At 37.6% G+C, this 25,518-nt stretch overlaps 1 protein-coding gene across 2 annotated transcripts in view; it reads left to right on the top strand.

Moving 5' to 3' along the window:
• CMTM8 (CKLF like MARVEL transmembrane domain containing 8) overlaps positions 1-23,061 on the top strand; it is a 43,066-nt gene extending 20,005 nt beyond the window's left edge. For both annotated transcript variants that reach the window (XM_039336323.1, XM_039336324.1), the window contains 3 exons: positions 14,019-14,192; positions 15,317-15,433; positions 20,753-23,061. In XM_039336323.1, the coding sequence (XP_039192257.1) occupies positions 14,019-14,192; positions 15,317-15,433; positions 20,753-20,836 (375 nt within the window). In that variant the 3' untranslated portion in view covers positions 20,837-23,061. The remainder of the gene's footprint in view (positions 1-14,018; positions 14,193-15,316; positions 15,434-20,752) is intronic.
• The last annotated feature ends 2,457 nt before the right edge of the window (positions 23,062-25,518 follow it).

The raw sequence follows: 25,518 nt of genomic DNA, 5'->3' as shown, positions 1-25,518 counted from the left end.
TCCTTTTTATTTGGTATCTGGTAGAGATGGAAGTTATAGTAATTGCAGTCTAACAGAACTTGATGTCACCAAGTTGGAGATATCTTAGTTAGTGGCACAAGTAGGCTAACAGAAGATGATATTGGACATTTTGTGCATCTTCTCAACACCAGTCTTGCCATTGGCTGGTTCATACCTCAAGCCATTTTCTTGTTTTAACTAAGAGTTATGGAATAATGACTGGGTCTGACCCATCATACTAAGTTATAAGTTATTGCAAAACAAAAAAGTTTGATTGGAAATGCCTGAATATATGAGAAAAATGCAGTTGGGATTAGTTTACAATGCACTGCCAAATATATGTTATCTTCACAATATTTTGTCATTTGACATTTAATAACTGGGCCCTGTGACTCAATAATTTTTTCATTTCAGTTCAGACTTAATTTTGCAATATATTTTAGAACGTTGGATGCTGATATGCTGCCAATTGTTGAGGAAGAATTTTCCATTTATGTTGTTTTCCTTACAGTATCTGAAAATTCTCTACAGTAATTCATAAGCATTCATGAAGGGTCCGTTCCTCCAGTCAAAATCACGCTATTGCAGAAAAGTAGGAACGTAGGAAATAAAATTCAAATTTATTTTTAAATTGCTCCTTCCCATTGAAGAACTTTATATACCTTTTCTGTTGTCCAATCTCTTTCTTTGAGAAAGTAATTTTTTTATTATAATAGGAGCCATTGCAATTTTCATTTGTTATTTGCATTAGGAAGACAGTTTCCTATATTTTAAAAAAAGATTCACAGAACAATGCTGCTGCTATCTATAAATAGAGAGAGTATAACCATAACAGGAAGATGGAGATTTTAAAACAACAAAGTTGTCTTTATGAGCAAAGAAGCTATATACAGCATTGTTCCTTTGAAGCAATTAGACATTCTTTAAACAAACTAGCTTATGTAAATAAGGGTTTTGGTCATAGCCATTGTTTGATATTCTTTAACAAAAACAGCAACAACAAGGATGTTATATGGATTATTCAGGCATTGCATTGACTAAGCAAATAATACTGCCATTAGAAATATAATTGGAGATATTGCAATATTTACTCTTAGCTTAAAACATTTTCATTATTGGGGGCTAATTTTCCACCTGAAAATTGCACTGACCTTTCTATTTCAAGGGAAATATTTATGAGGTTGCTTTATAATAGAGGAGCTTTTCCCATCTATACATGTGTCATAATACAATTGGTAAAATTTGCAACCCAATTTTCTGCCTTTTTAAAACTTAAAATACAAAATCTATCCTGTAAGCTGTTAAACAGGGTTAGCATAGATTTTAAAAATGAAACATTCAATTCTTCCCAAAACTTGGGAAAAGAAATGTATCTGTGTGGAAGACTGGCCCATTGTGCATTGTAACCCTCAGCTCTTTCAAAATTATCTACCTAGGTTTATCCAAAGCTTATATTTTGAATATTTTTTCAATGACACCCAGCTAAAAATAAAAAAGAAGTCGAATTCAGATGCCCACAGTAAACCTCATGTCCAGGACCTTTTCATCCACGCTGCTGGAATCTAAACCAGAGCAAAGGTGAGAGAATGATGAAATCCAGTGGCCTGAATGCTGAAGTGCCAAGTTCCTTGGGAGTAATTGTTTGTCAGCAGTAAGTTAATTATACAACTGTTAAGCTAAAATAGTGCTTGGCAATCTAGAGCCTAAGTAGGCACATGGCTCACTGAGCAAACAGTTGAGGTTAAAAAGTGCAGTCTCCCATAATACTGCTGTGTTCTTATAAACTTATGAGAGCTAGCTAAACTCTTAAATTTTTGAGAGTCTACTAACTGTGCTTCTAATTTGGCAGTGTAGTGCTGGCCTCAGCTAGGCAAGACTTGACTTACATTTTTGCTTATTTCTTTTGTGGTAGCCCAGTTACTGTTCTTTGAACTCTGTCTGATTGCCCCTCGATACATGCTGGAGCTACCCAGCCTGAAAGATCTTAAATATGTGGGGGGAGGCTCCAGGGTTGCTGACTCCAGAATTCTATGTGGGATTGTTTGCAGTATATACAGATCCACCTTGTCTAGGAGATATTAGATATATTACACTTTGGGCAAGTAGTCTAGAATGGTTTTCATACTAGACATATTTGATGCCCACCAGCATAGCACGCTCATGGCTGCAGGATAGTTATTTCTGACAAATTCTAGGGGATTTTCTGCAGCATTTGTCGAAGTTACTCAGTTTGGAAGCACTTTATTGTCTGCTAACGATTCTTAAGACTTTTTATTTCTTCTAGAAAATAATTCAAAACCACATTAGTATGGTTTAAAGCTACTTCTTTGTGAACTCCAGGCAACAACCTCTGTACATGCATCCTTTTCTTTCTTACTGTCATGTGCAATCATGTGCTTGCAACACAAAGAACAATCAGGTTATTATAAGTAAGCTTACATAATTGTGGTAGGTAATTCTTCAACATACCTACCAAACTGTGGCTAAGAATGAAAGGATTGTTCTGTTGTGTGCCCTAGATACCTATGGTATTAGAACCTAATGTATTTCCTAAGATGGCTGGGCCTGTGAATCTTAAATCAATTTGCAAGAAACATTTAAACTCTGTGGAAATCTTTTCACTGTATTACATACCTATTCACAGCTATGGATTCCACATAATTTATCCTAGACTATCCAGGCTGACCTTTTAAATTCTAATCAAGAAATATGTAATATTATTTTGAAGCTTGTCATGCTCAGTAAAATGTGGTCCTCCATTTTCCTGAACAAGCTAAAAATGTCAACTATCTCTTACTCCGTTATATCTCAAGGCTGTGACCAAAATAAATGAACGATGCCTCATACCTCACACTATGCCTGAAGTGGAATTATCTGGGTGTTTTTCTTGGGGGGGGGGAACACATTTCTGCCATTGATGAGAACCAGACAGCAGAAGTATAACCTTAAGACTATTACTTAGTTCCTATTTTTTGAATAGCAAAAAGTACCATGATATTTTAATATATTAACATATTTAATATGCCTTTATGGGTTGCAATCAGTTTCATTTAATGCATAGAGAATATCAGCTTATTAAGGTTTTAATAAAAAAGGAAGTGGTATAAAATATTAATCAAAGAGAAAATTATGTTATTCTGACAATCTTAACTTTATAGCCTTTTTCTGAAGATGAGAGTTAAAAATAATTAGTATGTGTGGACATGTGCTGTTAAATTCTGGTTAAGTCAGCAAGGTGGATCTGCTTTCCTGACTAACTTAGAACTTCCAAATGATACTGTTGTAGAGAATCAGCATTATACCCTTAATTGGATTCATAAACCTAGCAATTCAGAAAAAAAAATAAAGATAAACATACTGAGCTTCAAGCACTAAATTGACTGAACTCACTTGTGTTAAATTCTTCTTGTTGTGCCATATCCATTATCGAACGTTGGCGATCATGTTGGCGATCCTGTTTTTATCAGCAGCCGCATGAAAAAGTGCTACTGAGTTTTGTCCAAACCAATCCCTTAGATTTTGAAGTTAAATGGAGAGAACCAATTATAGCCAAGTGTGCTTGAGATTATACTTCAGACTGGGCATTGTTATGGATTAAATAGAAAAGTGTAAAAATTATTTTATGTCCAACATTATTTATAATTTTGGACATACAATAGTACAATAATACATAAAATATTAAATAACTGAATTGCTCTTTTATATATAGCACAGAAATTAAAACTAACCCAATTTCATCAAAGGATATTTTAGAAATTACTTTAATGATGCAAAATAAATATCTCTGTGGATCGGTGGTGACCTCCAGTGGTTGCATTTGCTATTCTGTATGAATTTATAATCAAGCTGATTCTTATAAAATGTAAAAAATGCCTTCAACAGAATAATGCAGATTCAGAAAATAAATAGAAGATGAAATTAAATGTGAGTGAAATGAACAAATTTGTTTATTTCTCTAAATCAGTTTTTCCAGCCTTTAAGTCTGAATTCAACTAGATCTGGTCCTCAGAAATTAAAGCCAGAAAGTTCTAGCCCAAGGGCCCTAAATGATTGCTAAGTACTGTGTTTCCCTGAAAGTAAAACCTTCCCCGAAAATAAGCCCTACTTTTGGGGGGAGGTGCACATCTAAAAAAACTGGGGTGGGGGTGGAGCTGCCCCACAAGCCCTGGACCCACTGACCACTGCAGCCTGCCTCTCCTCGCCTGCCCACCATTTCTGTGGCATCCCCAGGCCTGCATTTCGCAGTCAGAGGCTTTTCTGGAAGGCCTCTGTAGCTGAGAACTGATTCTCAGCTGCAGAGGCCTTCCGGAAAGGCCTCTGACTGCGAAATGCAGGCTGGAGCTCCATTCTCAGCTGCAGAATGAAGCTGGTCCTTTGGCCGCAGAAGAAGTGGGCCGGCTGGCAGGGCTGTTGGTGCTGGAGGTGAGTGGAAAAGAAACCCTGTGGAAATAAGACCTGGTGCCTCTTAGAGGCAAAAGAAAAAAATAAGGCCGGGTCTTACTTTCAGGGAAACATGGTACCTCTATTCTAAGCAGGGCTAGGACAGCAGAAAAGGGACCCAGGAGACTTAAAGGCTGATTATTTATATATTTTAGGGATCAATGGAACCAGGATTGTGCTGTAGTATTCTTTAACTACTTTTAAGAACTTACAACTGTTTTTCAGTTATTTTTACTTTTACATTTTTGTTCTAAAATTACTTACATCATTTATGTTACTGGTAAGACTAAGCCTCAAATCATCAATAACCATTACTCATGTTGTTGGGTTTGTTGGTAATTATGGCAAGGTTCTGAAGTATTTTTTAGAATTTAAAAAAAAACCCAACCATAGCACAAAATGCCAGGTATTTTTCTGTAAAGATTGGTATCGCCTTTAATTATGTAAAGTTGAAACAATGTGTGCTATGTATAATCCATGAATTTTCAGTCCCTCACTAAGATGATATTATCATAGCACCTTAATAATAAATCCACAGTACAGTATCTGAAATCTCCTTCCACTGTTTATACTTTTTTTGTTGAAACTTGATTTATGTTATATAAACAGATATCATATTTGTTCAGAAGTGATCAGTTCATACTTCTATATGGGAAAGATGAAACAGTATTTATTTGAATTCTAAATCTGCCAAAAGTTATATTTTTTCAAGTTCTACCCTTTCCTTTCTGTTGCTGGAAAAATATTCTCTATTTTTTATATTATATCAAATAATAGAAACTATTAAATAGCTTGCATGCTAGTTGGTTCTATGTATTAAGGTGTGCTGAATGAATTCTACTCAGCATTGTCACAATGAACAACAGTTGACTGATCAGTGGTGATATTAATGAAAGATGTCTCACAGAGTCCAATACATGCCAGCCAGAACAATTTCTATATTACTTCCCCCACTTTGAAATATTTCCAATACTGATTATCTTTTTGAAGAACCTACAAATACTGGCTGTAATTTTACTTTAGTTCTAACATTGATATTGTAAGCAAACAAGTATAGCAAAGATTTATAGAATGAAATTAAAGTCACTTTTGTATTGATTCCTGTGATTATTTGAACATATTTATAGTTTTTTGGCATCAGTGCTAAAGTTTGCTGTTACTGTCTTCTTCAACTCTTCAACCTAATCTACAGCCCTGAGATTTCTTGCTGATCTCTCATTCAAAATCTATCTAAGTTCAACTTGCTTAGTATTTTTATGATCAGCTTAGATTAATAACATGTTTCCCTGAAAATAAGACCTACCCCGAAAATAAGACCTAGCTTGATTTTTGGGGTTGGGTCTAATATAAGCCTTACCCCCCCAAATAAGCTCTACTTAAGACTCCACCCACTCCATCCCACTGTATGTTTTTTGGCAGGCTGAATCACGTGCCTCCCCCCGCCTTGCCTGCTGCTGGTGCCACCGCTGTGAGGTGGCCTGAATGTTAAGAAAGCCGATGCCTGAGGCAAGCAGAGGCTGCCTCTTTTCTATCTCTGTCCTGGATTGGGGAATCGAGCAGGCAAATGGTGATGAGGACTGGCTGGGGCCTCAACCATTAACTTCTCTTTTTCACCCTTACCCTGAAGCAGCCTCCGGAAGCAGTCAGCATTGCCCTGTGGGCTTTGCCAGCTTTTTCTTCTTCTGTGGAAGGATGAGAAAGAAAGCTAGGCATCCCGAGTCGTCCCACTCTGGGAGGCAACTCAGGTTGCCCCCAGCGGGGGAGAAAGGCTTTGGAAACTGCCTTTTTATTTACATTCATCATCAATATTGTAATCCATCCCTTTATTTTTCAAAAAAATGATTTGTATTTACCGCAATTAGCTTCCTTGAATGCCAATGGCAAGGCGCAGTGTGAATTCTGCACATGAGTCATAGAAATACAGACACTCGCATCCTCATAACCCTTCCTCACTCGGGGTGCACCACTGCTTTACAAGTGCGTTCAACTTTGCAGCTCAGCTAAACTTTTCAGCTGCGGCAGGCTGCAGTTCCCATCACCTTCAAGAAGCCTGGGCAATGAAAACCTTAGTCCAGGCTCCTTGCAGCTGAAGCAATCCGGCTTGCCCAGGGTCAGGTTGGCCATCATGGGAGGCTTGGCCCATCCCTGTGGCCCATCTCCATCCTCCAGCTCCACCACACATGCGGGATGAGCCTTCTGCGATGCCCAGCCTGACCCTGGGCAAACCAGATTGCTTATAGGGAGAGGCTGTGTGTTGCAGGAGGACAAAGCACACAGACTCCACTGTTTTCGGTAGCACTTTGGTGCCTGGCTGGCCAACTCAGATCAACTTCTGTGGAGAGGGTGGCTGAGGTTGGGGGATAGTCTATCTCCATTCATCGCATGGCTGCCATCCAATCGCCTTGCTTCCTCTCAGGAGGGCAGCATCAACTGTCAATGTAGCAGTGGGGAAGGAGGAAGGCAATCCCGCCCACCAGATCAGCCTAGTGGGGCTGGGGTGGAGTGGGAAACTGAGGGTGACAAAAACAGTACTTGGAGCCTCCAGGAGTTGCAGGGATCCACGCATGCCCTTTGCAGTCGTTCTCCTGAAACACGTAGCCTCTCCCTGTAAGCAATCCGGCTCGCCCAGGGTCAGGCTGGGAAGCTCTTCCCACATGTGTGGCAGAGCTGGAGGACAGGGATGGGCTATGCCGCCTGTGATGGTCAAGCTGACCCTGGGCGAGCCAGATTGCTTCAGCTGCAAGGAACTGTTTCCATTGCCCAGGCTTCCTGAAGGTGATGGGAACTGCAGCCTGCTGCAGCTGAAGAGTTTAGCTGAGCCACAAAGTTGAGTGCACCTGTAAAACAGTGGTGTGCCCCAAGCGAGGAAGTGTTGTGAGCTTTGAGGATGCGAGTGTTTGTATTTCTGCGGCTCATGCACAGAATTCACACCGCCCCTTGCCATTGGCGTTCAAGGAGGCTAATTGTGGTAAATACAAATCATTTTTTTGAAAAATAAAGGGACAGATTACAATATTGATGATGAATGTAAACGAAAGGCAGTTTCCAAAGTCTTCCTCCCCCACACTGAGTCACCTGGGGGGGGCATCAGCCAGGCTGGGTCTTGTGATGAAAAAATAATAAAATAAGGAGCTTCCGGTACGGGGCGATGGCGGCTACCTTGTAGCCGTCCAGCTGGGAAGGTGTCAGAATCGCGGAGCGCAGCGCGTATCAGCTGGCCCGCGGTTCGGAATTCCCTTCCTGGGCAAAGGGAAGGGATAGAGAACGCAGGAGTAGAGGTAGAACCCCTGAACCCCCTCTGGATTCATTTCTAGAGGGGGTGAAAGGAGTGTTCCCTCGGAGCTCCTGCTGATCTCCGCCTCCCAGCTGTTTTTGCTTCTTGGAAGCAAAAGAAACCGCCGCCTCTATCTCCGTGAATATAGCGTCCTGGTGAGTAATTTTTAAAATGGACAGAGCGGCTTAAAGGATTCTTTTATATAGTTTAGGATTTTTTTTTAATTTATTTAGTTTTGGTTATCTCTCCTTTGTTCTTTCCTTTGTTGATACGGAGAGAGGAAATAAGATGGCGTTTTGAAAGTGTTGGAGTCTTTTTTTCCCCCTTTGTTTCTCTTTTGTTTTTAAAGAACTGGACTTTAATGATTTTGCTTTTGGTTTTTTTTTTTTGTTTCTGGTACTGGATTTCTCTTTCGATTTTTTTTCTTTCTCTTTTTTCCTTGGATTTTTAAGGATTATAGTGCTTTTGCTGTCTTTTTAAAAAATTCTTTTTTTTTCTTCCCCCTCCCCTTTCTTTGGGGAGAAGGGAAGTGAGAACTGTGTCATATAAAATGGCTTCAAAGAGACAGCCGCCTTCTATAACATCTAAGGCGGTCTCTTCTCCTATAACTCCTACTGCACAATCACAACAACAATCTAAACATGTACCACCGACTCAGCCACCACCCTCCCCTCCTTTGCCAGGTCTGTCAGTACAAGAGGTTAAAGGCATAATGGGAGATGCTGTGTCTCAAATGAGAGATGAAATGAAGCAATTTGTCATACAGATTAAATCCGAAATTAAAGAAGAGATAAGTGGGATAAAGAATTTATTAGAAGACAATAATACCATTTTGCGGCAAGATATAGTTGCAGCTGTATCAGGCTTGGCTACGGTGGTGGTGAAGCTGGATTCGAGACTAGAGGAAGTGGAAGATAAAGTTGATTCTTTTGATGTGAAATTTCAAGATGTGGAAAGGAAGGTGGAGACTTCACAAGAAGATATTCTTATGTTTCAGTACAGACAGATGGAGTATGCCTTGAGGATTAGAGGCCTTAAGGAAGACATGAATCAAGATCTGATGGAGATGGTGCTTACTGACTTAGCTATTGCTCTGAATATGGATAAAGGAGAATTACGCAGAGAAGTGGAAAAAATTTATAGAGTCAACTCTTGGATTGCGAAGCAGAAGAATTTGCCTAGAGATGTGGTGATTTATTTTACAAAGAAGTCTCTGCGTAATGAAATTGTACAAGCCTTTTATAATAAGAGATTCCAGATTGCTTCCCAAGATATTATTATTTTAAAGGAAATCCCATCCAAAATCTTAAGAAATAGGAAAGATTTTTCTTTTCTAGTTAATGAGCTTAAAGCCAGATCGATGCCATTTAGATGGGAGATCCCGATGGGTATTGTTCTGAGCCATGCGGGGACGCGTTATAGATTGAATACGGTTGATAAAGCCAGAGAGTTTTATAATACGGTCCTGGGTGCAGGCTCAGTTTCATCTGTTCAGAAATCCTTGAGTGGTAAAGAGTTGGGGCAGCAATCTGAGGCATTAGGTCTGGTCTCTGCTGGGATGCTGCAAGCTGAATGGCAACGTCAAACGGAGGTTAAAGAGCAGAGAATGACCCGTGCAGCTTATAAGGAGAAGGAGCAATGCAAGAAAGAGGCCAAAGAATCTTCTTCTGAAAGTGCTTCATCGCCGGTGGGAGGAGCAAGACCCAAGAGTTCTGCAACACATGCAGCAATGGCAGATCTTGAAGGAGTCTTCTCCGGGCTCCTGGCCAAGGGAGATGGCAAAGTTTCTGACCTGGAATGTTAATGGATTGAATTCTCCTCAGAAAAGGAAAAAAATCTTTTATTATTTGAAGCAACATAATGATGATGTTATTTGTTTACAGGAAACTCATATTTTACTTAAGGATCAGAAATATTTAGTTAATGCTCGTCTGGGATCTCATTTTGTATCTTCTGCTCCTGGGAAAAAGGGGGGAGTTGTTATCTATGTGAAACAAAATTTACCAGCTTGTCTGGTAGAATCAGATCCCCAAGGAAGATATGTGATGATTGAACTTGGCTTATATGGTAAGAAAGTACTTATAGTGGGACTTTATGCACCAAATCAGCAACAGGAACAATTTTATAGGTTGTTACATCAAAAAATAACTTTGTTGGACTATAGATCCGTGGTACTAATGGGTGATTGGAACGGTGTTTTAGATATACAAAGGGATAAGAAAGGTTCTTCTCCTTTTTTTAAACAGGCAAAATTACCTAAAGCCTTTTTTTGACATGAAAGAGGATTGGGAACTAAGGGATTATTGGCGGGAATGTAATCAAGAGGAGAGAGATTTCACTTTTTTTTCAGATAGACACCAATCCTTCTCAAGAATTGACTTTTTTTTTATTACAACGGACTTATATAATAGAGTAAAGAATGTAAAGATTTTTCCTAGGTCGTTGACGGATCATAGTCCAGTTTGGATGGAGCTGATTCAAGAAAAAGAGGAAAGAAGATCCTGGAGGGTGAATGAAAACCTATTCAGACAAGAAAAGAATGTTCAAAAGTTAAAGGAGTGTTTAAAGGATTATTTTGCCTTAAATATGTATAAGGGGACTTCAATGTCAATGGTATGGGATGCAGGTAAAGCATTTATGCGTGGGATCTTGATAAAAATGAATAACTGTCATAAGCAAAAGCAGATTCAGAAACGTAAAGAATTGGAAGATGAAATTAAATTAAAAGAAAAGTCTTTGATCTTAAATCCTTCTGATGAAAGCATCAAAGAATCTGTAAAGTTGTTAAGAACACAATTTAATATGTTGTTAGCAGATCAAGCTGCAACTAACTTATTGTTTATGAAACAAAATACATTTTGTAATGCTAATAAGCCAGGGAGATGGTTGGCTTATCAGTTAAGAAAGAAACAGAGACAGAGAATAATAGATAAAATAAATTATAAGGGTAAATTAGTCTCCCAGAAGGAATTGATTAAGAAATCTTTTTTGGACTATTACCAAAAATTATATAAATCTACCGATGTGCAAATCTTAGATATAAACAAATATTTAAGTGAGGCTAGTTTCCCCAAACTGACAGAGGATCAGAAACAGGAAATTAATGGCTTAATTACTAAGGAGGAGATTGCGTTAGCAATTCAACAATTGAAACCAGGGAAAGCACCGGGTACGGATGGGTTAACTGCTGTTTATTATAAAGCTCTAATGGAGGAGATGATTCAACCATTAGGTGATCTTTTTAATGATATTTTACAGGGTCTAGAGCAGTGGTTCTCAACCTGTGGGTCGGGACCCCATTTGGGGTCGAATGACCATTTCATGAGGGTCACCAAACCATGCTGTCCGCCATTTTTTTCCCTTTTCCCTAGCTGTCCTACTCCCTCTTATTGGTGGCCACACCCACTTGGGGGTCACCGCAACATGGGGAACTGTATTATGGGGTCACGGCATTAGAAAGGTTGAGAATCACTGGTCTAGAGATTCCTCCTTCATGGCGTAGTGCTTTTATATCATTGATTCCAAAGGAGGATCAAGATCTTACCTTACCAAAGAATTATAGGCCTATATCTCTTTTAAATGTGGATTATAAGATATTTGTAAAAAATTTAGTAAATAGGCTTATGAGGGTTGTGCATTACCTTGTGCATAAAGATCAATCTGGGTTTATAACTGGAAGGTATATGAAAAATAATGTTAGACAAATTATCAATTTATTAGAATACTTAGATAAGAACAACCAAGTTCCTGCAGGGCTGATATTTTTAGATGCTGAAAAAGCTTTTGATCAACTGAATTGGCATTTTATGTTAAGAGTAATGGAAGAGATGAATTTTGGTGAAAAGATAGTACAAGCCCTTACGGTAATATATCAAAAACAAACGGCACAACTTATTGTTAATGGAAGTTTGTCAGAGGTTTTTACAATAGAGAAAGGTACTAGGCAGGGATGTCCACTATCACCGTTGTTGTTTGTTTTAACATTGGAAATATTGTTGATCAAAATTCGAGAGTCGCAGGAAATTAAAGGAATAGAAGTTAACAAAAAAGAATATAAGTTAAGAGCCTTTGCGGATGACTTGGTGGTTACTTTGTCACAACCTACTTATTCTGTAGTAAAGTTATTACAACTGATTCATTATTATGGTTTGGTTTCGGGTTTCAAGATTAATGTTAATAAGACTAAAATTCTACCTAAAAATATGACTAGTCAGGAGAAGCAGACTTTGGTTAATTTGACGGGTTTTGAAATTGTTAATAAGGTAAAATATTTGGGGGTGATGTTATCTGTTTCTAATGCAAAACTATTTAAAAATAACTATGAAAGGTTGTGGGTTAGGGTACAGAAAGACTTGAAGAATTGGGAGAAGTTGCAATTATCCCTCATGGGAAGAATTGCAGTGATAAAAATGAATATTCTACCCAAGTTTCTCTTTTTGTTTCAAATGTTACCGATTTTGAAGAATGAGATTAATCTAAGTGAATGGCAGAAAGGCCTCAATAAATTCATTTGGGCAGGGAAAAAGCCAAGGGTTAAGTTTAAAATTATGCAAGACTTCCATGAGAGGGGTGGACTCAAGGTACCGAATTTGAAATTATACTATGATGCGGTGGTTCTAACACTAATTAGTGATTGGGTAAATTTGACAAATCCTGAGATACTCCATCTAGAGGGATGGGATTTACTTTTTGGGTGGCATGCCTATTTAATATTTAATAAAAAAATGGATTGGATCTTTAAAGCTCATATTTTAAGAATTTCTTTACTTAGGATTTGGAGAAAATATTATAAAAGTGATTTTAAAGTACCATTATGGGCTATACCTTGGCATGCGATAGAAGGAATAAAAAGAGGTGCTAAAATGGATATGGTGTCTTATAGACAGCTACTTAGATGGGATGGACTAAACTGGCAGTTTAAGTCACGGGAAGAGTTAGCACAAGAAAATATTATTTATTCTTGGTTCCAATATAGGCAATTAGTAGATAGATGGAAGGTGGATTGTAAGGTGGGTTTCCTTAGAGAAGATGAAAATTTTATTAAGCAAGTGAAGGATCAAAGACAAACCCACATTAAGAGGATTTATGGGGTTTTAGTTGAATTGGATTCAGAAACGGAACTAATTAAAGATTGTATGATCAGATGGGCGCAGAACTTTGGTGAGCCAGTTCCATTGGATACCTGGGAAACCATCTGGGTGAGAAATGTCAAATTTACACAAGCACAGAACTTAAGGGAGAATTTTTATAAAATGTTTTATAGATGGCACCTTGATCCACAAAAAATGTCTCTTATGTACCCTGACTTACAACCTAAATGTTGGAGGTGTGGTTGTATGGACGCTACTTATTATCATATTTGGTGGTCGTGCAGAGAGATAAAAGCATTTTGGATTAAGATATGGTGGAATATCCAGAGAATTTTTAGAAGGAGGGTAAAATTTACTCCGCAATTATTTTTCTTGGGTATAGTTACTGATTGTGATACATAGGAGGTTATATTGATGTTAAATTTGATTACAGCCGCAAGGCTGTTAGTAGGGCAATATTGGAAGAAGGAATCTTTGCCTACCTTGCAAGAGTGGTTTCTTAAAGTGTCTTATTTGGCAGAAATGGCAAAGATTTCGGCTTTTTTAAAGGAACAAACGCAAGAGAAATTTCTTGCTGTTTGGGATAAGTGGATAAAATTTATACAATTTAAACTGGATATAAAAAAATACTATATAGCCTTTTCATAATTTTTATTTTTATATATATACATATATATTTTAATGTTATATTTTCTTTTTTTTATAAACATAATTTTTAATTGTTTTTTAATTAAGCCTATATTCTGCTCTGGGAAGCTCAGGGGGGGGAAGGGGGGGTGTCTGGGTGGGGGTAGGGGAAGGGGGGTTTTGTTGTGTAATGTTTAGTTTTTTCTTTGTATATGTTGTTTTTTGTTTTTGTATTGTTTTGTTTTTTTTGTAAAACTTATAAAACTTTTTAATAATGAAAAAATAAGACATCCCCCCAAAATAAGCCCTAATGGGTCTTTTGGATCAAAAGTAAACATAAGACCTGGGCCTATTTTCGGAGAAACACAGTATATGCTGTATCTTATTTGACAGGTTTAGATTATTTTTTTTAATGGAGCAGAAGTATAAAAAAAAATCTGAAAGTTCATATTCTGGAATCAAATCAGATTTTATTAAAATTTTCAGAAACAATTTTTAGATGTTTTACTTTGCATACCATAATAATACATTTCTTCTTTATTTGTATGCATTCAATAACAATACCTTATTTTTTCATATATTTATAGGTTCTAGGATTGCTAGTGTGGATGTTGATTGCTGGAACAGACTATTTCCTATATCCTGTATTTGGATGGATAATGTTTGTGGCTGTGTTTTACTGGATTCTTACACTCTTTTTTTTGATCATCTATATGACAATGACCTATACTAGGATACCTCAAGTGCCATGGACCACAGTTGTGAGTACATGTTTGTTTTTTACAGGAAACTCAAATATATATTGCAAAAAAGAGGAACCTGTCACCTTCAAACAGATCCATTGCAGTCTTTTGACACTTCCCAGAACATTTCTGTAGTGGATGAGGCCATAATATTTGGCTTTGCACTGTTAAATTAAGAAGATGGAAGTAGAAGCTTATGCAGATCCCTTAAGAAAATACACAACACATTGTAAGTGGAGCAGTATTTCCCATTTTGCAGGGAGACTCCCAAGCATTTTTATTGGCTAGAGTCTACCAACCTACGGCAACAGTTCTGCTGGCATAGCATCGTTTTATGAAACACTCCATAGCATCTGAGCCAGATTTTTTTAAAACATTGGTTTGGCAAGGGAGGATTAGTTAGGAGAGACTTCATGGTAAAATGCAGATTAACCTTTCCCCATGTATTAGCTTCTAAAAGAATATCTGCAAGAAGCTTGGCTTCCTCTCTCTTTTCTGATAAATTATAATTTCCCTGGCACTAGTGGGTTGAAAAGCAGCATATTCCAATTTAATCCACTGTTTTGCATGCCAAAATCCATTGTTACTATTCAAAATCACTGTCAGGGCAGCAGGATATATACACAGAAAAATTGAGAACACCAATCTGACTGCATATACCTTCTGCCTCATTCACTTTGATTTATCCCAGTCATTGTGATCTTTAGCCCTGCCAGAAACCTTTAAGTGTTGTTCTTAGTCAGTGCTTGAGTCAAATATATGAGGGTTACCATTTGACTATTCTCCTGCAGTCACCAGTGTCTTAGATCATCCTGGTATCACATGAAGCTGTGTACACAATAATGAGAAGAGTACAGCCTGTAAATTGTGTTTAGGGGAAAGATTTTCCTCTTTTAATCAGTAGTTTGGAGGCTTTTCTCACCAGCAAACCTACTTTGAGAAATTAAGTTCCTTAAGATATTATTTCAGACAAATATTTAGCTACAGTGGCTTTGCCCCCAACATGATGTTTTTCAGATGAGGGAATACATCTCCTTCACGCTCAGCCAGACTGGCTTTAAACTGGGAAATGATACAAAATGCATAGAATAATGTTTGCAGGGGGGGGGAAATACTGATTTTTTTTTTCCTACATCCTGTAGGGTCTGTATTTTAACGGCAGTGCCCTCCTCTTGTACTTAATTGCTGCTATTTCAGAAGCATGTACAGTCACCAAAGAACTTGACTACCACAATTATAATAGTTGGGCAGCATCTTCGGTAAGATCATGTTTAAACTTAATATCAGCAGTGAGGGAAAGAATTTTTATTTGCTTTGGTTCATTTACCTCCAAAATCAGATATAAGATTCAAGTTAACTTATAATAACCAGACATTCTTAAAATTGTACTTACTTTTTGTTTAAGTACTACTTAATTCCTGCTTTTTTTCCACCTAGCAGTGTGCTAATGGCCACATCATGTAAGATTTTTGGATTATATCACATATGAAATAAATAAATGCTCTATTCATTAATAAGGAGAAGAGTTTTTCTTATTTAATTGCTCTGCTATTTGGACCTTGGGATGTAGAGCTGAAATCTGAAAAAGATTCCTGTGCACATGATAGATTAAGCCACTTTTCTACCTTTATGTGGAACTACCTATTCTTACAGATTTTATAACCAAGTTTACTATAAAACTAAATTTCTTTGACTAAAACTAAACCATAGAGAACCAGCTAGGTGTAGTGATTAAAGCATCAGGCTAGAAACCAGGAAATGATGAGTTCTAGTCTGCCGTAGTGATTGGTCTAATAATTCTCTCTCAGTCCTAGAAAGGAGGTAGTAGCAAAAAATCTGGCCAAGAAAACTGCAGTGATAGTCTCTAGGCAGTTGCCAGGAGTCAAAAACTGATTCAAAAGTATTTTAAAAAAATATCTTCTATCTTTACTTAAATAAACACCCTACAGTCCTGGGATTTTTAGCTAGTCTACCATTCAAATACTAATCAGGTCTGACTTCGTAATCTTGCCACTATCAGTCTAGGTTAGGTATATTCTAAAACAGGGGCATCAAACCTGATCGCATCATAGGCTGTATTGTGACATATCAGGATTTGTTTTGACCTTGCAGGGCCAGGGTGGGCATGGACTGTGCAGATTGGATGCGGGCCACGGGCTGAGTGTTTGACATGCCCGTTTTAAAGTATAAAGTGGCTGATTTGATCTTGGCTTAGAAGATATTGTGATTTATGGTAGCATATTAACTAGGCCACTATGGTTTGTGCAGCAAATTGTGATGTAGAATGATGGAGGCAGGTAGGTATGGTCTTACATTCCTTCCCTTGTCTTTCCATGGAGGGAATATTATAATGATTAAATTCACATAATTATATCCCTGTGGCAGACATGTATGCACAAGTCATTACTGTTCTCAATAGGTCATGCTTGGGTACTATAAAAATGTTGACATCCCACTGATATATTTCATTTTCCAACTCCTTTCATCTCTTGGCTTTTATTCCAGGATAGAAAAATCTTCCTATCTAAAATATTGTTATTCCTCCCAAAATAACTTCTAAAAATAAAACTGCCTTGTTGTTGTTGTTGTTAATTGCGAAGTCGTGTCCGACCCATCGCAACCCCATGGACAACGTTCCTCCAGGCCTTCCTGTCCTCTACCATCTTCTGGAGTCCATTTAAATTCACACGTACTGCTTCAGTGACTCCATCCAGCCATCTCATTCTCTGTCGTCCCCTTCTTCTATTGCCCTCAATCTTTCCCAGCATTAGGCTCTTCTCCAGTAAATCTTTCCTTCTCATTAGGTGGCCAAAGTACTTGAGTTTCAACTTCAGGATCTGGCCTTCTAAAGAATAGTCGGGGTTGATCTCTTCTGGGACTGACCGGTTTGAACGCCTTGCAGTCCAAGGGACTCGCAGGAGTCTTCTCCAGCACCATAGTTCAAGGCCTCAATTCTTTTGCGCTCAGCCTTTCTTATGGTCCAACTTTCACAGCCATACATTGCAACTGGGAAAACCATGGCCTGGACTATACGCACTTTTGTTGGCAGGGTGATGTCTCTGCTTTTTAGAATGCTGTCTAGATTTGCCATAGCTTTCCTCCCCAGGAGCAAGCGTCTTTTAATTTCTTGGCTGCAGTCCCCATCTGAGGTGATCTTGGAGCCCAGAAAAATAAAATCTGTCACTACCTCCATTTCTTCCCCATCTATTTGCCAGGAATTGAGAGGGCCGGATGCCATGATTTTGGTTTTCTTAATGTTGAGTTTCAAGCCAACTTTTGCACTCTCCTTCTTCACCCGCATCAAGAGGCTCTTTAGTTCCTCTTCACTTTCTGCCATTAGAGTGGTATCATCTGCATATCTTAGGTTGTTGATATTTCTCCCGGCAATCTTAATTCCAACTTTTGATTCATCTAGCCCTGACTTTCTCATGATGTGCTCTGCATATAAGTTAAATAGGCAGGACAACAGTATACAGCCTTGCCGGACTCCTTTTCCAATTTCGAACCAATCAGTGGTTCCGTGTTCGGTTCTCACTGTTGCTTCTTGACCCGCATATAGGTTTCTCAAGAGACAAATGAGATGGTCTGGTACTCCCATCTCTTTAAGAACTTGCCACAATTTGTTGTGATCCACACAATCAAAGGCTTTTGCATAGTCAATGAAGCAGAAGTAGATGTTTTTCTGGAACTCCCTAGCTTTCTCCATGATCCAGCGTATGTTGGCAATTTGATCTCTAGTTCCTCTGCCTCTTCGAAATCCTGCCTGTACTTCTGGTAGTTCTCGATCCACATACTGCTGGAGTCTAGCTTGTAGGATTTTAAGCATAACTTTACTAGCATGTGAAATGAGTGCAATGGTGCGATAGTTTGAACATTCTTTGGCATTGCCTTTCTTTGGAATTGGAATGTAAACTGACCTTTTCCAATCCTGTGGCCACTGTTGAGTTTTCCAAATTTGCTGGCAAATTGAGTGTAGCACTTTTACTGCATCGTCTTTTAAGATTTTGAATAGCTCAGCTGGAATACTGTCACCTCCACTAGCTTTGTTGTTGCTCAGATTTTCTAAGGCCCATTTCACTTCACATTCTAGGATGTCTGGTTCGAGGTCAGTGACCATCTCATTGTGGTTATCTGGGATGTTAAGCTCATTCTTGTATAGTTCTTCTGTGTAGTTTTGCCATCTCTTCTTAATCTCTTCTGCCTCTGTTAGGTCTCTGCCATTTTTGGTCCTTTATCATGCCCATCTTTGCATGAAACGTTCCCTTCATATCTCCAATTTTCTTGAAGAGATCTCTGGTCCTCCCTATTCTGTTGTTTTCTTCTATTTCTTTGCACTGTTCATTTAAGAAGGCATTCTTATCTCTTCTAGCTACTCTCTGGAATTCTGCATTCAATTGGGTGTATCTTTCTCTTTCTCCTTGCCTTTCGCTTCCCTTCTTTCCTCAGCTATTTGCAAAGCTTCCTCAGACAGCCATTTTGCTTTCTTGCATTTCTTTTTCTTTGGGATGGTTTTAGTTGCTACCTCTTGTACAATGTTGCGAACTTCCATCCATAGTTCTTCAGGCACTCTGTCTATCAGATCCAATTCCTTAAATCTATTTGTCACCTCTACTGTATATTCATCAGGAATATGATTTAGTTCATACCTGAGTGGCCTAGTGCTTTTCCCTACTTTTTTCAATTTAAGCCTAAATTTTGCAACGAGAAGCTCATGATCTGAGCCACAGTCAGCTCCTGGTCTTGTTTTTACTGACTGTATAGAGCTTCTCCATCTTTGGCTGCAGAGCACATAGTCAATCTGATTTCTATGTTGACCATCTGGTGATGTCCATGTGTAGAGCCGTCTCTTGGGTTGTTGGAAAAGAGTGTTTGTTATGACCATCGTATTCTCTTGACAAAACTCTATTAGCCTGTGCCCTGCTTCATTTTGTACTCCAAGGCCAAACTTGCCTGTTATTCCGGTTATCTTTTGGCTTCCTACCTTAGCATTCAAATCCCCCATGATGATAAGTACATCATTTTTTGGTGTTAATTCTATAAGGTGCTATAGGGCTTCATAGAACCGGTCAATTTCATCCTCTTCAGCACCAGTGGTTGGGGCATAGATTTGGACTATTGTGATATTGAATGGTTTGCCTTGGATTCGAATTGAGATCATTCTGTCATTTTGGGGATTGTATCCCAGTATTGCTTTTCCTATTCTTTTATTGACTATGAAGGCTACTCCATTTCTTCTGAGGGATTCTTGCCCACAGTAGTATACCTGATGGTCATCTGAGTTAAATTCACCCATTCCTGTCCATTTTAGTTCGCTGATTCCTAAGATGTCGATGTTCAGTCTTGTCATCTCTTTTTTGACTACGTCTAGCTTGCCTTGATTCATGGATCTTACATTCCAGGTTCCTATGGAGAAAAAATCTTTAAAGCATCGGACTTTCCTTTCACCACCAGATATATCCACAGCTGAGCGTCCTTTCGGCTTTGGCCCAGTCGCTTCATTCTTTCTGGTGCTACTAGTACTAGCCCTCTGCTCTTCCCCAGTAGCATATTGGACACCTTCCGACCTGAGGGGCTTATCTTCCAGCGTCATATCTTTTTGCCTTTTAGTACTGTCCATGGGGTTTTCATGGCAAAGATACTGGAGTGGTTTGCCATTTCCTTCTCCAGTGGATCACATTTTGTCAGAACTCTCTGCTATAACCTGTCCGTCTTGGGTGGCCCTGCACGGCATAGCTTATAGCTTCATTGAATTACGCAAGCCCCTTCGCCACGACAAGGCAGTAATGCATAAAGGGGCAAAACTGCCTAGAAAAGCCAAATTCTTATTTTGGAGTTATGCATGAAATTCAGTATTTGGAAAATGCTTGAGTCACATGGCAATTAGACAGCTTTGGAAATCAAACAAACACATAAAATCTTTTGTTTTCTTCATGAGAAGAAAAAAAAAAGTATTGTTTAGCCTTTCATGCTATAAATATATGGCTGAGTATGTGGAAAGCTCTAGGTAAAATGTTAGAACCTATGTATAACGGAACAAGGATAAACATGGTAGATGAGATTTATTTTTGAGGAACATCTAGGTTTCAATTTACTTTTTGTTTACTGAGAATATCAGTTCTCCAACCTATTGGACTGTTAGATACAAGACTATTTAATAATGTTTATTTCCTTTTCTCTTGCAAATTAAATCAGAATTTGCAGTGTTAAGCCACAGTTAATATAAATAAAGTACCATGGAAACAAACTTGTTAAATACGTACAAAACAGTAAAAAAGCAATATTATTTAACTACTCATTAACTTCCAGTTAATAGCAATCAAAAATGTCACTTGTTTTCACTAATGTCAATATGGAATTGCTATTGCAAAGTCATCCTAATACTATGAATACATTAAGGCTCAATAATATTTCTTCCACAGAATTTAGTGTCTTGCTAGGAATGGAAACAATGTGATATTAAATTTATTTTTATACTATACCTTCTATTATACCTAAATATAAGTAAAAATCTGGCTGAAGATGTTTACTGTTTTCTAATTATTTTCTCTCTGTCCCTCCCCCTCTCCCCCCCCATGCAGTTCTTTGCCTTCGTTGTTGCTTCCTGCTATGGTGGAAATACGTACTTTAGTTTTGTATCTTGGAGATCACGGACCTTGCAATAAGTATTTTCTTCTAATAAAAGAGATCTCTGTGTTTGTAAATGTTATATAATTTTGATGAAAATGTTTAGGTAATAATGGTTTTCACTCAAAAGTAAAAACAAATGGTTCTTTTTGCAAATTATGGAAAGGGTAGTTCACCTGACAGAAATGGTTCTACACACAGTTCTCTTATTAATGTCTTCATTTGAGTTAATCATTGTGACACAGCTCAGTTACCACAAACAAGAAACAGAAGGAAGAATTGATGGTATAGGAGGGAAGAGAATAAAGCACAGAAGCCGTTCAATGTTGTTTCCACTCCAGTCACTTCCGTACAATATTGTGTCTCTGAAAGCTGCTCCAGATCTCAGGATTCTTGTCAATAGTGTTGAAGAGCATTGTATAACCAGCACCACCATCTGATGGGATTGATTTAAAATCTGAAAGCTTTTTAAACATGAAAAACATGTATCCTCAGATAAAACACTGTTAACCGGAACTTGTTACTCTTTGTATCAATGCATATAATTTCCTTAGATAGTGTATACTGTTGTAACAAAATCAGTGGACTTCACAGTTGTTTTCTTCAAAAATGTTCTTGTTTAATCATGATTTATTTATTAGCAAAATCTACTGTTACAGAACCTCCTATTATTTGCAAATGTATATAACTTTCAAGGCTGCAGATTTATTACAGTTAGATATAGATGGGAATAGTTAATAATTCATTGGGGCATACATTTAGGGAAGACTGAATAAAAGAAATGCATTACTTGCATAAGTCTGTAGAATGATCACATTTAAAATATTGTGTTCCATTCTAGTAACTGGACTTGGCTTTAGATCTGGAAAAGATGGAGAAAAAAGAATTAACTGACCAGGGACATGAATAATTTCATTTAAAGATGTTATTTTTAAATCATTTTTCTTAAATGATAAGCATGTGATACATGGTGTAATACTGAAAAAGCAGGTAACAATTTCTCTGTTTCTCACAATGCTAGAACTGAAGATTATCTTATGAGTCTGAATGGTATAAGATTTGGGGCAGACAAAGAGGAGAGATTGTTCCAAAGAGTACATAGCTGAACTCTGGAATTTACTCCTGTATGGTGTGAGGATGGCCATCTTAAACTATTGTATAAGGAATTAAACAAATTCAGAAAGGATAGAGGTGCCCAATAGGAGATCATATGCTGCTGACAGCATTCCCCTGAAAACTAGTTCCTGAGAAACATCAGTGAAAATGTTAATAAACCTCTATAATTTGAGTTTTCAATAATCAGGAATTAGATTTAATATCAGTCACAACATTAGTATAAAGATAGCTCCATTTTGAGATCCATCTATGTAGTGCAGTGATATAAAATGCCTGACTACATCTGGAAGATCAGGAATCTATCCCACTATCAGTCCTGGCTGATTTTGGTTCATCTCTTAGGGTTACTGTTATAGAAAAACATGTAAATTGAACTTGTGTGGGAAAGTTTTGACATAAAAACATGAATACTGTGGAAACTTTAAAAATGTCATCATGCATGCTCTCACTTCCTGAGGTTCTTCACCATATTGTATAAAAATGGTTGCAGCTGAACTACTTTCCCTTAAAAGCAAAAATCTTTTATAAACTTAGAGGTCATTCTTGGAGTTTTTACATGCAACCAAAGTAGAGAAACAAATATATTCACCCTCTAGGGATCTGAACAAACAAAATTCTGCATCAGTGGAACACAATTTCATCACCTGACACTGTCAAAAATCAGCATTAATATTCCAAAGTTACTGCAATAGAAGCCTATGGTTGGGGGGAGGGAGAACAAAAGGAAAAATTATAATCTTAGAGAACATTTTCTTGAAATTTAACATGAAAATAGGAGTTTGCTCTCAGAAGTAGCTGCAACAAACTTTTTTAAAAATTATGTACTCATCCATATTAAGCACAGAAAGGGGGGACACTGTTCTTAGAAGATGCCTATTTTTGGTATATTTTATTTAACGTAGAACTTGCCAGCTTGGTGTAGTGGTTAAAGAGCTCAGCTAGAAACCAGGAGACTGAGTTCCAGTCCCACTTTACGCATGAAAACCAGCTGGGTGACTTTGGACCTGTTAATCTCTCTCCTTCCAATCCACCTCCCAGGATTATTGATGTGTGGAAAATGGGAGAAGTAAAGAGTATTATGTATGTTTACCCCCTTAAGTTACTTATAAAATAAAGGTGAGATTAAAAAAGAAATCTAAAAAAAAAATAAGAAAATCTTGTCATTCTCTGGCTGGGGAATAATAGCACAACAAAATAACACACACATACATATAAATTATATGTATTACCAAACAACCCATAATTGCAGACTATGAATACAAATTCCTAAAATATGTTTGAATTGTGTCAGATTGAAACAAACCCTCAACTAGACTGGATGGCTTTTACTTGCTTCTGAAAATGCAAGAAAAATGATCCATGGGGTGGGGGAAGGGCTACCCCAGTGACCCACTTATTTATCGCAAAGTGCCAGGGCTGCATCAGCATTGTGGTGCCCTCAGGGGAGGTGGGGGGCATGGCCCACTGGGTGGGCATGGCTGCAGTGGTCACAGCAGACTGGGTGAGCATGGCATCCCTGGGGGGCCAACCCCACTTGCTCACTCCCTGGCGCATCGCTTCCAAACGCCACATGCTCACTACTCTGGCGAACTCTGCTGGGGCAACAGCGTGCGTGCCCATAGAGAGGGCTCTGAGTGCTGCCTCTGTCACGCGTGCCATAGGTTTGCCACCACTGGGCTACCCCATTGTTGATGCCCAATGTACTTCTCATGGGGGAATCTTTAACAAATCCTTTCTGGATGTCTGAGCTGGATGGACAGATTTCATTTTGGCAAGCTGATGCATATTGTATCCCAGAGTTATACAGATCTCTGGTTAACTTCACTTCCTTTCTCAAATAGCCAGCAGGCCAGTTCATTCTGGTTATGTTATGTAAAGACTATGATAGATATGAAAATTTTAATTTCACAGGTTAAGATCAGCAGGCTATGTTTTTTTAAGTGGACCCATTTCTAAATAAAGCTTCATGCCAGGAACTACACTGAGTATTTTGTGGGACATTGAATTTACAATCTACAAACTTTACCCATGTTCATGGTAAAAGTTTTTTATAATGTAAATGTTCTTTAATTTTATGAACATTAAAGAAGTAAAATAACTAGATTCCTCATTGAAGCACAATAATTCTTAAAATTCAGCACTAATGCAGTACCATCTGAAAACCTAGCATAAAAAAGAAACTAATCAATTTTGTCTTCAATTCTGTCATCTTCAAACAGATCCAGAACCAACCAAAATACATTGAACGTGAATTTGGAATTTTTTCCCTAAGGATTTCAGAATTAGTGTGACAGTCATGGCAATATACAATTAAATACTTCACAATTCATGGAACAAGACATTGGCAGAGAGATTGATTGGTGGACATTTACACAAATTCAATCTAAATATACAGAGGACAAAAAATTATATGAAATCCAAAAAGCCGCAAGAATTGGATAAAATTATACATGGAACAGAAATAAAATTAATTAGCAATTTATACAAATACCTATTGAGATATAAAATGGAAGACGAGGTTGTCAAAGATACAATGATTAGATGGGCAAAAAATTTCAGATATAATATAGAATTGGAGAAATGGAAAAAATATGGGAAATAAATATAAAATTGACTATGTCGGCGGCATTCAAGGAAAACCAGTTGAAAATGTTTTACAGATGGCATCTTCCACCTGCAAAGCTTGCCAAGATGTTCCAGAATAATTCGCCAACATGTTGGAAATGTAAAAAAGTACATGGAACATATTATCATCTATGGTGGACGTGCCCAGTTGCAAAAAAATACTGGTCTACAATAAGAAAATGGATCCAAGAAATAATAGACCAAGCTGTAGACTGGAAACCAGAGATCTTTTTGTTGGGTATTTTAAATAGAAAATATAATAAAGCAGTATGGTACTTAATTTTACATATAATAATGGCGGCAAGAATAGCATATGCACAGTGCTGGAAAAATGAGAATATACCATCAGAGGAAGAAGTAATAAGAAAAATCCTGGACTGTACTGAGATGGACAAATTAACAAAAGAGATAAAAGAAAAGGAAGACATAGAGTATTATATAGTATGGAACAAGGTGTATATCTGGTTGGAGACTAGAAATAATAGAGGAGAATAAATATGGAAAGGTCAAAAGTGAAAATATATATACAATGTATAATAATAATATGAATTATTCTTAGAAATAGAACATGAAGGAAGAAAAATGTAAATAAGAAATGTGGCTATAAGGATAAATATTTAAAGAAGAATAAGGGGGAAATGTAAATATTAGATTACTGTTACGTAACTGCTGTAAAAAAAGGAGGAATATATATATATTGTGTGTATATGTATTATGTTTTGCTTTGTTCTGTTTTGTTGGTTAAAAATTAAAAAAAAATACTTCACAATTCAGCCTGAAACTGTATTAGTCAGGCTCTTCAATTTAATCCACCCACTGACATTTTTATGTGTAAAAATGCAGAGTGCACAACATATATTATCTCTAAGTAACTTGAAGGAACAACCAGATTAAAATACATGTGAAATTAATTACATTAAACTGCCAATAAGTAACAAAATCATTCTAGGCTAAAGGAAGCCCATATAGATTGTACAGT

Source organism: Crotalus tigris, unplaced genomic scaffold (assembly GCF_016545835.1).
Source record: "Crotalus tigris isolate CLP2741 ecotype Arizona unplaced genomic scaffold, ASM1654583v1 scf7180000017666.27876245, whole genome shotgun sequence".
In the NCBI taxonomy this organism is placed as follows: Eukaryota; Metazoa; Chordata; class Lepidosauria; order Squamata; family Viperidae; genus Crotalus; species Crotalus tigris.
The sequence above is the reverse complement of the archived record's forward strand: the minus strand, read 5'-3'. Positions and strand labels throughout refer to the sequence as shown.